A 16963-nucleotide genomic window follows, 5' to 3' on the forward strand; every position below is an offset into this window, starting at 1 on the left:
ATCTGTTCTGCCCTGAGGAACCAGAGGGTCCTGCTGCACTTCCCTGCAGTGCAGTCTCTCCACAGCCTCTCACCCAGCATCACCAACCTGAGCACCTCAGGGAACAAAGCTCAGCTCCTCAGGAGCACTGCCAAAACACATGGACCAGGCAATGAGGGAAATCTGCTTTTTGAAGGGCTCTCTGAGAGCTCAGAATGTGCTGCTGTAACTAACTCCACATTTAATTCCACATTTCTGCTGCAGGATGATGTCTCAGATGGAAACCACTCCCAGTGCACAGAGGAATAGCTGCCCTTATCTAGGCCAAAGCCTGGTTCTTCCATCATATCCATACCAAACACCACTGGTGCTCCCCTTATTCTCCCTGGGATGGGTTTTTAGAGCTCTGAGTAATGTAATGCAACATTGCACAAGGCAGTGTCCCAGTGGCACGCTGGAGCTGCACAAACATCTGCTGAACCCAACCCACTCAGGGCCAAATTGGATAGCACAACTGATTAGCCAGAGCCCTGGGGAATAAGCTCACAATTTATGTCTGCCTGAGTCACCAGCCCATGTGCAAAGCACAGTTTTAGCTTTTCTTTCTTTCTTTTTTAAGGTGGAGCAAAGCACTGTTAGGAAAAGAAGGGTCACGGGAGTCTTCTGCCTTCCCAATGTTATTTCCATCATCAGCTTATTACCAAATTCTACCCAATTCTGAAAAATTCATTAACTCTCTGCATTTGGAGGAAATGAAAATAACACTAACAATGCAATTAAAAAAAAATTAAAAGAGGAACAGAAAATGTTCAGAAACAAGACTCAAGAAGCAGACATATACAGAAATGGAAATAAGTTGCCAAAAGCAGAGAAATCGCACAATTGCCAAAGAACCTGACAATCTTGGGAATCAGGGTTGTTGTTTGGAAGCAGAGGACTCAGTTATTTAAGTTTTGATTTCTGCTCTGTTCTGTGTTGCAAACCAACGAACCTCTATCCACTTACAAAGGAATTTGGCTGGCAAGATACACAAATGAGTAAAAATCATTCTTCAAAGCTAGGTAAGAGAAAAAGCTTTACTGTTACACAAATTCTAATTGTATTCTAAAACATCTCAACCTTCTGAAATCTCAAGACAGCTGGACAACATTAAAAACTCCCATAATTCAAACAGCTTTCCTTTTAAAGAGATGGTGATTTTTTTTTCCTAAAATTCTCACTACTTTCCAATTATCTGATTTGACATCTTGATGAGATGTAATCTACCTTATAATCTGTCTTTGATGAGAGACAATGACAATTTGCAATGCAAAAAATATCAAAGACAACTGGGAGATCTTCTAGGAAGTATTAAGTTATGATTTCTTAGGGTGCACCAATATTAACAGCATGCCTAAATGTTTTTTCACATGCAGCAATCATAGACTGGACTGATCCCACAGGAAGCAGCAAAGTCAGGGCAGCACAAAAGGCTCCCAGGAAAATTAGAATGATTTTTACCTCCTCTTTTCTGACTATTGGTTTAATATATGAAAAAAGAATGGGAAAGTGTCCCCTCTGACAAGGAGCACCAAGACAGGTGAAACACACTCCAACAAAAGTGTCTTCTGAACAGAATCTACAGAAATGCCAACACCTGGGAAAGGAGTAGAAGAGAGTTGTTCCCAACTGAAATCCAAACTGAAGGTGAATTTAGAGCTCATTGTCAGCTCTGCACCATCCCCTCTCCTTCAGGGGCCACTCACACTGGTCCCATTTTGCTGAAGGCAGCTCCTTCCAGTTTGTTCAGTCCAGGGCAGCTCTGTCACCCCAGCTGGGTGTGGGCTGGCCTGAATCACCTGATGGAGATTCCCAACCCTGTCCACTGCCAGGGAATGCCCCCAGAGCATTTTTGCTTTCCCTATTGCTTTTTCAGGAGCACTTACATAGAGACAATAAGAACAGAAGATCCAGCTCTGCCATTCAAATATTGATCTGCTCACAGTATAAAATGAGGTAAAATTCCAGCCTTCACCACTACCACTGAAGCTGCACAATGAATTACTGGGCTGGAGCTATCACAGAGATACTGGAAGAATTATCATGTTCCTGGGAAGTGTCAGCTTTATAAATGTTCCCCTAAACACTCAGTGATCTCTATAGAGTAACAGGACCTAAAAGTCATTTTAGCTGTGCTGTGGCATGCACAAACATTGCACACACATGGCCCAGCCCAGCCCTCAAACCTGAGAGCCTGGTGCAAGCAGGGCCCTCCAAGGGGATCCCAAGCTGGATTATCTCTATCCTAGGCAACATGGCCTAACACAGGAAGATTCCATTAATACTTGATTTAAACAGCAAACATGTGCTACTCAATGCATACCTCAGTGTTCATTCCTTTCTGAATTAAACCTGCTTCCCTCTGCAGTAGATGTCCATCAGTCCATTTGTACCTACCTGGTTCCTCTGGTGAGCTGCAGTACAGAATATTTCATAATAGGCCAGTATACAACATCCATCAAATAATTTCCAATTATCTGTTAAACTAGAAGTTATTTTTACTATTTGAAACCAATGACCCCTGTTTTGATGTTGTGGGTTAACACCAAACACAAAAACTAACAGTCTTTTTCTAGTTAAAAGCTTTGGAAAAAAACAAATCAATTCAAGTGCATATTCCTTTGCACACTGATAATACAATAATTACATTGATCAGAAACATATGCTAATTGGATCACTCTGGAGCATTTTTCTCATTGTCTGGTACCACAAAACACATCTGGGTTTTATTTGCCCCATGTAAGTTAATAAGAGTATGGGCTTTTTTAAAACAACAAGCAAGATAATCCTAAAAACAATTTTCCAAAGTGAAAAGGGAGGGAAAAAACTTTCATGTTTCATCCAAGACTGTGTAAATGTAAAAACAACTTTAAGATAGAAACTGAAGCATATTTTCTACCTACTTGGCTATTAGTGAGGAAAGAGAAAAGGGAAGTTAAAGACTCTCAATACTGTGGCTATAGAAAAGAAACAGCTCAGTTAAATATATTAATGGCACCAACAAGGGATGTCTCCCCCACCTACACAGCCCCAAATTGGAAAGATTTAAGGTGCCAATCCATCAGCCCTAGAAGATGTCAGGCTTCTTCTTGTTACTGAATCCCTTGCTCAGGAGAGCTGGAAACTTTCAAGCTTTCTGTTGGAGCATAGGGGATGCTGACACCTTCCAGATTTTCACTTTAGTGGACCAACCCACAGACAGTATGGTGCAGGGAACAGCAGATGGCTTCTCTTCTGTTACCTCTGCTGCCTAGAGAGGAAGCTGAGCACTGCTCTCAAACCATGCATATTCAGCTCTCCCTGCAAGAACAAGGCTCATTTATCCAAGGCTCAGCCCCCCAGCCCATAATACACCTGTGCCATTCCAGAGCAGGTCTGCAGACCTCTGTATGACTGGAATTTTCCCAGACAAAGGAAAGCAATTTGTTCTGAACTATGGAAGGATATTCAAGGTTTACTTTTAATTCTAAATAAATGTTGAGCCATTTGATATCATTTTTCCCTTCATCTCCTCCCTCTTAAAAATACACAACACAAACCAGGGCAAGTGACGACAAAAGGAAACCAGCTTGTTTTCTGTTTCACAACTTACCTTACACTGATCTGGACTTAGATATAATTAGAACAACTACCACAAAACTTTTCCACCTGGGATGCTCTTTTCATACCTCACCACCATCAGTTCTGTTTGTGCAGAAGTCCAATGTAAATCCAGCAGGACACAGCATTTCTCCAGGTATTAAGCAACTTTTGTGCCATTTTTGTGAGACCACACGTTCAGAATTTAATCCCATGACTTTCTTACAGGATCACAGACGTCTGTGACAAAAGACTAAATTCACCATGAACTAATAGAAGAAAATGACTCTCTGGGAATGTGACAAGAGTGCAGCCAAGTTTTTCCATCATGTAATTGAATACCACAGAGTTTACTTTTCCCCAGAGTTCAATGAGAAGACAGGAGGAGGCTTTGATTATACTGATAACTTCACAGAGCAGTGCCATGGGACAGGGTTCCCATTTTACCCACCTGGTTTTGGACATACACAATGCTCTGCTTCTCCCACAGCTATTATAAAGGCAGAAAAGATGTGCTTGGAGAATACAGCATAAATTACAAGAGAACCAGGATATGAGCAATTTAGATATAAATCTTGGAAGAAAATAAGCAGTACATTGGATTAAATGGAAAACTTTTTTCACTCCCAATTTATCTGTGCAAATAAAAGGAATATTGATGAATGTGGGAATGAACAGGAAGGTATGAATATAGACTGTTAAATCAATACAGGTGCATGCAAATAAATCACAAAATCCAAAAAACCTGATCAATTTTCAAACCAGCTGGTGCCTGATTTGCTTCTCAGGACATAAAGTGGAAATCTGCCATAAATATAACTTTTGTGTTTTCCAAGAGTGTCCACGAGCAACAGGTAGAAATCACTGTGCCACATTCTCTGGGCTGTGGTACACAGGAGATGAGGCAAAATATTGTAATGGGCTCTTTAAAATCTGTGAATCAACAAGAACAGGGGCAAGGGGGTATCAGGATCCTACCATCTCCCATTAGAGAGCTGGTGAGACCATGGCTCACTTTATTTGCTATAATTGTGTAAATTAAGTGCTGTTAAAATGTATGTAGTAATTAAATTGACACCTGATTAGTTCAAGGAAACACAGAAATGTTACTTGCAGGGTGTTTGTGAGGAATAAATGAGAAAGGAGCACTCAGCCCTTGGGCAGAGGGGGTTGTGGGGTATTCCCTGTGTCCATGGATTCTGTGTGAGGCATTTTGTGTGAGGAACACTCTGCTGCTGAGGCACGGGGTGAAAGTGGAGATAGACACTTACAAAGTAGCCTGTTCCCAAGCTGGAAGGAGCTGAGCTCTGCAATAAAACACAAAGACAAAGTGGAAAGTCAGTGATGGTTTTTAACACGTTCCAATCCACACAGCTCATTACCAGCCCTTTCCAAGCTTTTCATCACCACATCACAGCCCCAGCGTCCTGCCCCTTGTCATCTGCTACTGAAACAAACACAATGTTGCTTAATTTTTCCCTTTACATCTCTCAACCACTCCGAGATGGTAACGTGCTATTTACTGAATTCCAAGCTTCTGCCGTGGACGTAATTGCCAATTTATTTGACAGGCAGCTGGGTAATGAATTAATGATGGCATTTCGCCCTGCACTGAGACTAAACAGACACTCATCAACCAGCCTCCCTGACATGCTGACATTCAATGCCCTGGACTCCAGCTCCTCAGCTTCGTGGCCACAAAGGGGCAGGAGGGAGGGGGAGAAAGGGAAAAAAAGTAGACTGACTTCAAAACAAAAAGCCCGGTGGGTTTGGATGACTTTTTCAGTGTATGACCTGTTTGCCAATTTATTCCCGAAAGGCCCTGGTTAGTACACACATAGTGCTTTTCTAAAATGAGACATTTTGTAAACATAATTAGTAGTCTGAAATGTAAAGAATGCGTGGGCACAGAGAGGCTGCTTTAGTCAATGTACCATTTTCTGGAGAATGCAGTCACTACAATTTCCCATTTGGATGTCCACATTGTTTGACAAACCAAGGATATAGAAACAACAACCCCAAAAAGAGCCAACAGGAAATATCTACAGTGTGAAATAGATTTCAAAACTAAAACCTATAAAAATAATTAAAACTAATATTACTACCATGGAAAATAATCAATTTGTTTAAATGCTTTTTAAAAAAATAGCATCATGAAATTCAGTTTAAGTGGGACACGATCACAACCTCTATATTCACAGGAATTAAGGAGATAAAGGGTTTTGTTTCATTAGTTTTTCATCTAAGCAATGGGGATTACACAGCAGGTTCTCTCAGAGACATGGGGGATCCTGGTGCTAATCCAGGTCAGGCTGTTCCATCAGAGGGGGAGCAGTGCCCAGCTCCAGCCTGCAGAGCCTGTGGGCACAGCAGCAAAAGCAGAGGAGCATTCACTAGTGAGGGTGCCTGAGAACCAGTGGGGAGCTCCTGTAGCTCCATTCCCTCTCCTGTAGCTCCATTCCCTCTCCTGGAGCTCCATTCCCTCTCCTGGAGCTCCATTCCCTCTCCTGGAGCTCCATTCCCACTCCTGGAGCTCCATTCCCTCTCCTGGAGCTCCACTCCCACTCCTGTTCCTCAGCACAGCCTCCCTTCCCGTGGTGACACAGCCTGGGAACAGCCAGACCTGCAGAGAGGCCCCAGGAGCCCGGGCACACCACTGGGAATACACAGAATTTTTGTCCCTTCATCCCTGTTCCAAGCCAGGGAGCCAAACTGCAGATCTGCAGTGCACAGCTCAGGCTATCAGGGAAGGGAACTGCACACAATTAAAGACACTCCAAAGTCCCCCTGTCCCCACCCCTGCTGCACCCTGTGCCACCATCACCCACAGGACAGCCCCTGGTGCCAGGGGTGATGGCCCTGAGAGCTCCCCTGCTGTCCCTGGGCACTGGCACAGCCCTGCCCAGCTGCTGCTCCCAGCTGGGCACAGCCCCTGGCACAGCCACTCCATGGGCACAGGCCCTGCTTTGGGGATGCCAAAAAGATTTTGGCTTTTTATACATTTTTTATATATTCATAACTCTGTAGACTACTATTATACAGTTACATAGCTTCTTAACTACCTCTAGTCCTTTTCTTACCCTTTCTCTTAGATTTTAGAACAGTAAGTTCACCTTCCTGGACTCTTATTCAGTCTGTAGTGAACCAAGGATGTTTAATTTTTTCCATATATTGTGGACATAATAAATGTGGGGCTAGAAGCTGGGGGAGCAATGGGGGCTTCAGTGGAGGGCAGAACCAAGAGAGGGGATTACTTAATTAACTGTTCCTCTAATTGGATACTTTCTTGAAGTATGCTAATTTGTTAAACTTATAAAATTGTCCCAAGTCCTGTATCACACGTGCATTTTGCCATACTTGCACCTGCAGGACCTTCATTAAAGGTGACAGCTTTTCATCATCTTACTATTGTTTGGCTTGTGACTTTTGGCATCTCTGGGAGCCCCTGTGGCCCTGCAGCCCTGGCACAGAGCACACCCTGCTCAGCGCCCCACAGGGCACACACTGCCCTCCCTCTCTGCTCCATGCCACTGAGATTCCCTTCATTTCAGCTGGAGATTTACCCACAAATACCACACGTGCAGTCGTTAGAACCACTTTTGTTTCAGTTCTGTGCAGATGCCAAGCGAGTCTCACTCTTTCACTCACAGTTTTTTTAAACTTACTTTACTGGCTGAAAGCTCCAAAGTTTGCATTCTGCATCTGTGTGTAATTTTTGTCTGCTTTTTATTCCAAGTTTTGGAAGGATAGAGTATCAAAACAAAACAATAAAGAGGAAGAAAAAAAGAATAAGCAAACAAAATATTTCCCACTGAATATTTTCATTCCTTCAAAAGCAATGCTGCAATGGCTATGGGAGGACAGTCGAAACATAGCAGTCAAATGACTTCCACTGAACAACTGTGCAATTTCAGGGAACTGGAGTTTGCTGGATGGAAATATAGCCCTTCACACATTGCATGCTGCATATGGAGAGTACAGTTTGCAAACTCTGTTTAATTGAAGTATGAAAGGCTGTGCCGCACATGCATGAATGACTGTCAGCTGTGTAGAGCCGTGTGCTGGCAGAGCACAGGGGCTGAAGCGAGGGCTATGCAAGGAGACAACTTCTCACCTTTTGGGAACTCCCAAGGGCGAAGGGCTCCCACTACCCCGTGCCCAGCCTTGGCACCAACTGTGCAAACATCTTTACAAGCCCGTGCTGAGTCGTGATCCTGCACTGGCTGGTCTATAGCTCTTATTTAAAGTGTGCCTATAATAGAGGTAATGGTTTCACTTTCCGAAACCCTTTGCAAAAATAGGACATTAGAAATACTGTTTGATATTCACACAACCACCAGCAGAAGCCTGCATCAGGTGCCCATCAGCAAAATACACTTGCTTAAAATTGACAGGGTTCTGGGCTTTTTTCCCCACCTCTTTTTTTTTTCTTTTGGTTGGTTTGTTTTTTTTTGGTTTGTTTTTTTTTTTTTTTCCCATCCTTTCTTAAAGAAAAGAACTTTGGCCCAGAAGCAAAAATGTAGTAACCCTCGTGTAAGCATTAGTTTATTGTGTACCAAAGAAAATTACATCCTTGAGGTCTTGGAAGGCACAGTTATACCCATTTTGCATATATATTGTGCATTACTTGGGGAGCTGGGTGGGGAGAAAGACTGTGTTGTACATATTTGTTCTGGCTATTGTTTATGCAGGTCTGACTGAATGAAGGAACAGTGGGTATCATTTCAATTTCTGATGTCAACATCAAATTACTTATTTAATTTCATGCCTGGCGAAGCATTGTATAGCTACACGCAGAATCATTTCACTTCATTTGTTATGCTGTGTTTTCTTGGCGATTGGCTTGCCTTCCAACTGACAGCTTTAATTACGACATGAATTTGATTGCACTGCCGAGGAATTAACATAATGCAACAAAGCATTTAAGCACCCAACCTTAGACACACAAACACACACATGCCCACCCTCGCAGCCCCACGCACACAAAGCACAGGCACTGCTGCTGAGCAGCTCCTGGCACACACACACGGGCACTGCCCTGCTCCTGGGCCTCACACACTGCCAACATCACTGGGGATCTGCACAGGGAGCACCACTCAGGGCTTCACACTGAACCAAGCATGTTTTATTTCTTCCATATATTTTAGACATAATAAATGTGGGGCTAGAAGGTGGGGGAGCAATGGGCGCAGAACCAAAGAGGGGGATTACTTAATTAACTGTTCCTCTAATTGGATATTTCTCTGAAGTATGCTAATTTGTTAAACTTATAAAATGTCCAAGTCCTGTATCACATGTGCATTCTGCCAGACTTGCACCTGGAGGACCTTCATTAAAAGTAACAGCTTTTCATCATCTTAATATTGTTTGGCTTGTGACTTTTGGCATCACTGGGAGCCCCGGTGTGTACAGAACCCAAAGGCTGTCCCTCCATTTGTCCTTGGCTTTGTACAGGTGAGAGGGATGGGGGACAAAAGAATTGAAAATATCAAAGTATCCTGGATTTGGGGCTGAAACCATGAGCATAACCCACAGAATTACACTGCTGGAGTCTCTTCCTGAAGCAAACCGGGTGGGAAGGGCAGCTCAGGATTTCAGGACTTGGTCCTCATTGTCACCTCCTTGCTGTGGCTCCTCTCAAGCACAAAGTGCCCAGCACAGGAGGAGCACACAGACACAGCTCTGCTCGTGTGCCTCCACTCCACACACTGCCAAAATCACTGCTGATATTCTGGACAGGGAGAAGCACTGAGGGATTCACAGCACATAACCCAAAGGCTGTACCTCAATTTGTGTTTGGCTCTTTACAGGTGAGAGGGATGGGGGACAAAAGAATTGAAAATATCCTGGATTTGGAGCTGAAACCATGAGCTGCTCACAGGATTACACTTCTTCCTGAAGCAAACAGCCACAGACCTGATGGGCAGGGCAGCTCAGGATTTCAGGACTTGGTCCTCATTGTCACCTCTTTGCTGTGGCTCCTCTCAAGCACAAAGTGCCCAGCACAGGAGGAGCACACAGGCACAGGGACTGGGAGCAGGGGAGCACTCATGAAGGGTGCAGCAGCTTTAATGAGCTTTTTTGAGAGCCCAAGAGCAGACCTTTAATGCAGGGACAAATGGGAAGATTCCTGTCCCATACCCTGTTCAGGAACTGGAAAAACATTGAAGACAGAAATGTGCCAACTGCAGCAAGAGGTGATGAGGTGCTGAATCCCATCCAGTGACCATGTGGGAGAGGCTTTTGCTGTTCATCCCTTCACTGAAAGCCTGCACCCAACACCAGAAGCTGGCTGAGATCAGGAATTTAGGAATGTGCTCCAAAGAAATCAGGTGGTTTGATTTCTGATTAGCAAAGAGGTGGCTGAACCCCTGAATGCTCGGTGCATTTACCATCCAGGTTAGATGTAACTCTCATGTTTTCCTCAGGTAAATCTCCTGGCAGCTTTGTAAAACATGACAAGAATGTATTCCAAAGAGGGAGGACTCAATTAAAAATAAATACATACAGGGAGATAAAAAAAAGGAGTTGACTGAGCTCCAAGCTGAGCACAAGAGAAAGCGCTGCCATCTTGTCTCCAAGCAAGATCTCAACAAAATGAATTCTACTACTGGCAAGATTTTGATGAGATTAAACTGACTACAGCACCCTATATATAAAGGAGGAGCAGCTCTCCAATTTCTCTTTTAGGCCCCTGGAGCTACCTCTGTCCATAAAGGAAAAAAACAAGTTGTCATTCCTAAAAAAAAAAAGCCTATACCAGAGAGAAAGGCAGAGAGCCATGGGTTTATGAAATTCAGAGGGGGAGCTGGATCAGGGCACTGCTTGCACTGGAGCATTTGAGCAATCATTATCCCTAATCTAGCAGGGGTCAGATTCTCTGCTAATTATGTTCTCTCACAGAGGGGTGGGTGTGTGCACACGTGTGCAGGCGAGGACAAAGAGAGGAGTTGACAGAAATCAGTCTCACTGCATTGCATCTGACAAGAACAGAGGATATTCCCCTTCCTACTGTCTGATGCTATTTCAAGCCTCATTATGAGAAAAATCTCCTGTTTAACATGGTCTTTTCATTGAATTATCTTCTTTTCATTTTTGCCCACCTCTCACAAACGCTGCAAATTACCTGCTTGGATCTCATTAGCCTGGCAAGGAGTCCCTCCTTGTAAACACACTTTGCATCACTCTGCATTATCCAAGGGCTGCAGGAACATTTACAATAGGCAAAGTTGAAAGATCCCTGACAGGAGGGGGAATGAAGCCACTGACATGTCAGTTTGCAACTGGATGTTCATTATCCCCTCTCCCTCATTCTGCATCTGTCACTGAGCTCTCAGCAGGCCCTGCAGGAAGGCCTGTGAAGCTCTCACATTCCTGCTTCACCAGCCTGCTCAAAATTGGGATGGGAAAATGGATCATCCACCTGGAGAACGTGCACTTCAGTCATTAGCCACATTTCCATACAGCAGCCATGCCTTACAGTGCTGCCAGGTGACAATAGTGGAGATTCATTATATTTCATGGCCAAATTTTGCTTTCTGACCTCAAGGTTAATCTGCCTGCAATGTTTTATATTTTCTGTTCTATCTTCTATTTGGTACACTTTTTTGTATATTTTTTTTTCTAAGAAAATAGCTGCAAAAACAGAAGGAAAGCTTCAGAGAAAACTTGCTCTGTTGTCTGTAGCTGTAGCTTTTTTGACAGTAAATAGTGGGTATCATAAAACATCTGACTTCTCAAAAAATATTATTGAAAATAAACATTGGGAAGATCCTTTCATTTCTGCACATGGGGTGTCTGACTTTGGGAGAGGGGAATGGGAGGGACAGCTCTGAGTGGAATTTGGGGCAATGGGATGGACAGCTGTGAACCGAGTTTGGGAGAGGGGAATGGGATGGACAGCTCTGAACTGATTTTGGGAGGGGACAATGGGAGGGACAGGTCTGAACTGACTTTGGGGCAATGGGAATTACTGCTCTGAACTGAAGGAGCCTCGGGAGGGCCAGCACAGACCAGCCCCAGTGAGAGCTGTCTCGTGAGTGTTTTTCAAATCTCAGCTGAACTGGTGATGCCAGACCACAGAGACGTGCTTGTATTGCAATGAATTATCAAAGCAAAGGAAGTTTCCTTATTAAGCAAAACATAAATTATGTATAACACTTTAAAATATACATCTCCACATATATTTACATAACGTTGCTTTTGAGCAACCTGTGAATCCCTCTGTCCTCTCCTGGGTGCACTAGGGAAGTTGTATTTGCTCTCTACTTCCTTTTAATTTGCCACAGCACCGAGACAAAGGAAAAGTATTGTAAAAACATCAGAGAAAAACTGGATTTGATGGGTGGAAGGGGACCCAGGACTCTGCTCTCACTGCCAGGTCTGGCAGTGCAATTCTGTGAGCTGCTGAGAAGCCCAATAAACCTCAGAGCTCTCCACTCACGACATGGCAAGGGAATGACAAAGCTAAATTAAAACCGTGTTTGTAAGGAGCTGTGACATTTTTTGCTGAAGGTGCTGTGTAATTGTGAAGTTGGTTGCAGTGGCTCCCCAGCTGCCACAGGGCTCAGATAAGCCAGGATGATGATGGTGACAGGCTGACATCCAGCTGCCTTCCACTGCTACCTGTACAGAGCATTTCCTTACTGCCTCCTCTGGCTTCACTCTCCTCTTCCAAAGAGATCTCACAGCCCTGAGCCTGACCTCAGCTGACAGCTATGAAGGGCAAGCTCTGAAGTGTTTAGCTGAATGTAACCCATAAAGGCTGGCTCTGGGGAAGAAATGGACCTCTAAATGTGACAAAGGGATGTGGAGAGAGAGTGCTACACATTTCACACTTTCACAGAAAGAAAAAAAAAATCAGGCATCTGTTCCAGTGATATGCACAAATCAGCAAAAATTGCTAGCTGTGTGCCTTCAGGCTTAAATTTGCACAACGAAATGTATCCTTTACAAAGGTATTTCTTTTAATGCCTGCTCAGTTCAGTTTTATTGGATTGGCCTATAGAGGACACCATCTGGTATCTGTCATCCAAATCTACACAGACATGCTATCGATAAAATCCCCATTTCCAAAATGTGGGTTAGTTAAAAGTAGGGCCAGATTGCTGGCTGGTACAAATTGGGTTGACTGATGTAGCTATCCATGCTTTTACCAGCAAAGGATCTGACCTACAAAATCCCCAATTTAGACACTCTGTTGGGACAGGGCTTTCTTTATATTCTGTGCTGTAAAGCATGTGGCACAGAGGACACAGAGCCATGAATAAAACACTCAAGGATTGTGATGGTACACATAATAAATAGTAATCTAATTGCAGCAACAGAAAGATTTCTGTAGTCAGTGCTCTGTCAGAACAACTCATGTGTGTCACTGGTGAATGAGCAGCATTCTCCCATGGAGAAAAACACTTTCCACAGGGCTGCCATCTCAGGCCTTTCCACAGCACTTTAGGTAGAGCAACAAAGGCAGAGCTTATGCTATTGTTGGCCATGTTATATCAATTCATTATACATAACTGAGTCTCTCTAGACACTCAAATACTTCTCATAAAGACAGTATGTAGCCCAAAGAAATACATTCTTTTCCTCCACCACTTGGGGTAAAAATGTTACTCACTTCTCAGCTATGCAGAACATCTTAACTTCATTAACTGGCCTTCAACTGCTTCCAAGGAGCTGAGTGTTTGCACACAGAAAGACATTGTATCAATCTTTAAGAAGTTTACTGAACCAGGGCAGGAGACCTGAGTTACCTCTTCCTCTCCTGTGATTTGCCAAAACCCCACACCCTGTAGGAGCTGTAAAGTCAGTGTGCATCTTTATTCAGTGCTGGGGCATGCGGGATCACTTCCTAATCTAAGTCAATTTTCTCTTCCTACTCTAGGTTAATGTTCTGACCCCCATATCTCAGCTGAAGCCCCAAAGGGAAGGAGATTTAGCCACAAGCCATCCCAGGACCCAATCCCCATGTGCACTTACATCGCTGAGCCTCTCGCGGGAGCTGCTGCGCTGGAAGCCCTTGGACTCGCCGCTGGCGCTCTCGCTGTCGCTGTCCCGGCAGCTGTGCTGGCCTGGCTTGAGCTGCACGAGGAGACACAAAGACAGCAAGGGTTGAGCCTGGGTGAGGTGAGAGCCCTTGTCCCACTGTCCTTCATGCCCTCCCAGCAGCAGCAGTGTGGCCATGGCTCTGTGCCAGCGCTCCGTGTCCCTGTGCCAGGCACAGCCCAGGGACACCACGGACCCCAGGGAGCTGCAGCTGCTGCAGGCAGGAGCTCACTCGTGTCCCAACAACACTCATGGCCCAAGGAAATCACAGTTTGAAACCTTCCTCTGAGAGCTTCACCTTTCAGGCTTCTCAAGGTATTTCTGCTGTAGATGAAGGTTTTGGTTTCCATCACAATGCAGCGCTCACAGCATCAGTTCCTCCCTCCTTACAGCATAGGAGCATTGAGGACCTGAGATCAATGGGAGTCTCCCCAGGGGAAGAGGAGGTCACCACTCCAGAGAAGCCTTTCTTTTGCTGGACTAGCCCTGAACCACACGGCCTGGCACTCTAAACAGTGTTCAACCAACAAACCTCAATGTTCATAAAACAACAGGATCTACTTAATAGGTATCAAACTGCTTTTGTTTTTCAAACCAGCTTTAATGAACTTTACTGGCAAAGTAATAAGAAAAACTACTAAAAAACCCCTAAACTACATTTTCATTACAATTGAGAACACATCTGCTTTCTCTTACACTTTGGACTGTTGAGGTCACCTCATTACACAGCAGTGTACTGAGAGGAACATTCACAGACACCCATTACACACGTCCACGAGCACATGCACACCTAGAGAGCAAGAGGAAGAGATGATCCGCATCCCCTGCAATGCTGAAAATGCACATCTTTGTTTTAAAGTATCCTTCCCTATGTTTTGCTTGAATGTATTGAAATTTTCATTTAGCCTTGCTGATGCTTTGAACTAACTCTGATGGTTCACACTGGCAAGAAATCTCTTTCAAAAATTTAGACTTAAAATCACACACATAAATACTGGAAGCAGAGGTAAATGCAGAGAAAATACTTGGTGAGGTACCTAATGAAATACTTTATGAGACCTACTAAACGTAACAATATCCATATAACAAACACCAAACAACTCCTGCTAACTTATTCTAATTGTTAATATGATGATGGTAGGTTCTACTCATACCCTATTGGAGCAGGTATTCATTCATCTCCATGCCATGACTGGAGACCAAAAGTTCCTCTTCCAACATTCTCCATCACCCTTTTTTCCCCTCTTTCTTCTCTCTCTCTCATTTATTTCCAGTTCTCCCAGAAACAAGCACACACAAAAATTCACACAAATGCACTTTTACAGGTGCACACAAATAAAATCTACACTTCTGTTTACCAACAGCCACAGCTGCTCCCTCCCAGGCTCACTGAAGGAGCACAAAAAGCATCCTCACCCTCAGGTTATCACTTCTTACCACTGCCAGAGCAAACTGCATCTGCAAGTTTGGTATTTTTGTGCTACTTCTCCTTAATCCCTTACTCCCCTCACCACTAAAGGGAAGCTTTGGGTGCTCTCCATCAGCCAAATCAAAATAAGGACACAAAGTCCATGAAACTAAAAGTTCCAACACACAACTGAGTTGCAATGCGTGAGCACAACTGCAAAAAATGGCACAGGCAAACTCTCAGCCCAAAGAAAATGTAGCAGAAGGACCAGAGCTATTTGTCAGACACTTACAATTCAATAAATAAACGAAATTTTCCACAGCTCAGCCAGAACATTCCCAGTAAAATGATTTTTATTTCCAATGGAACGGTTTATCAGTCAGATCTAAGAGATCTTGGGAGCAGCTCTTGGAGGCAGAGGGGAGAATAACGAATTCAAGAAGTCTTACACTTCATCTATAACTCCCTGATCTGATCTAGGACCTCCATGTCCTGTTATTTTATGGTCCCAAGTTTAACATTTACCCACCCAAAGGAAAATGGATCAAGTTTCCTTGACTTGGTCTTTTGTCAACATCCACCCAATGATGGAAAAGCTCTTATTGCAAGTGGGGTGTTAAGATTTTTTTTTCCCAGTCTCAGATTTTATTTCTAGAACCTAAATTTAGTTTGTACACAATCTTCACACATTAGTTATTTGCTAACTAATAATAACAGCCCAGTTTTATAATTCTTCTACATCACGAATTCCAGCTATTTACAGAGAAGAGAAGAAAAACCCAGCAGGTGTCAATTTTCTAGACACAATTTATAAGGAGTAAGAGAACATGATGAAGACATCTGAGCCTGAAACTGTGTAGAAAAAAAAGTGAGGGACTGCAGGGACTAGACAGCAAACTCAGAAATAAGTCCAAGTTAAGATTTATAAGCTTTCCATATTTTCCTTTCTTTTTTTCCAAGTTGAGCTTCTCCATGTGCCAAACCGTTGAGGTTTTGCATTTTATTCCAGAACCCATCAATCTGTGTTAAATTAAAAAAGTAAAGCATGGAAATGTGCCCGTTGTCTTCTCTTAAGAACCTAAAGTTACACTCAAACCCACATGAGAACACTTAATGTGGACAGGCCATGGGTCATTTCATCTCAATCTGTTTCCAGAGATTCAACTGCTAAAAACAATGCTGAAACAGCACAGGGCTGCTCCAAAGGCCACAGATAACAGAGGGGATCTTTAGTTACACTTTTGTGCATCTCATTCATCACCTGGGGCACACAGGAACCCAAAATCAGCTTCCCCATGGAAATGAAAATTTCCTTGGAAAAAAATTGAAGTGCAATGTTGAGAGCTTGTTTCTCCATTGTTTCTAGCAGGGTACCCTGTGATGGTGTTCACAAGGGTCTGAGGATGAGGGAAGAGACGAGGATCTGACTCCATGTTTCAGAAGGCTGATTTATTATTTTATCATATATATTACATTAAAACTATACTAGTAGAAGAAAGGATTTCATCAGAAGGCTGGCTAAGAATAGAATAAGAATGATAACAAAGGCTTGTGGCTGACCAAGACAGTCCAGCCAGCTGGGCTGTGATTGGCCATTAATTAGTAACAACCACATGAGCCAATCACAGATGCACCTGTTGCATTCCACAGCAGCAGATAATCATTGTTTACATTTTGTTCCTGAGGCCTTTCAGCTTCTCAGGAGGAAAAATCCAAAGGAAAGGATTTTTCAGAAAATATCATGGCAACAGTACCCCATGCAAACAGCAGCAGCATGAAAATCCCATTATTCCTGTCTGTGCAGGGCTGGGACTGCACTGGGTGATCCTTGGGGGTCCCTTCCCACTCAGGTTATTCTGTGGTTCTACAAAGGTCTCACTGAGGAACTCCCCACATTAACACAGCATTAAT

General features: G+C 43.6%; 1 protein-coding gene across 7 annotated transcripts in view; it reads right to left on the reverse strand.

Annotated features, from left to right (window-relative positions):
- The window catches only part of AUTS2 (activator of transcription and developmental regulator AUTS2), a 794855-nt gene that overhangs the window by 416350 nt on the left and 361542 nt on the right, over window positions 1-16963 (reverse strand). For all 7 annotated transcript variants that reach the window (XM_064729514.1, XM_064729517.1, XM_064729513.1 and 4 more), the window contains 2 exons: window positions 13579-13680; window positions 4869-4904 (listed from right to left, as the gene is read on the reverse strand). In XM_064729514.1, the coding sequence (XP_064585584.1) occupies window positions 4869-4904; window positions 13579-13680 (138 nt within the window). The remainder of the gene's footprint in view (window positions 1-4868; window positions 4905-13578; window positions 13681-16963) is intronic.

This window comes from Zonotrichia leucophrys, chromosome 19 (assembly GCF_028769735.1).
Source record: "Zonotrichia leucophrys gambelii isolate GWCS_2022_RI chromosome 19, RI_Zleu_2.0, whole genome shotgun sequence".
Lineage (NCBI taxonomy): Eukaryota > Metazoa > Chordata > Aves > Passeriformes > Passerellidae > Zonotrichia > Zonotrichia leucophrys.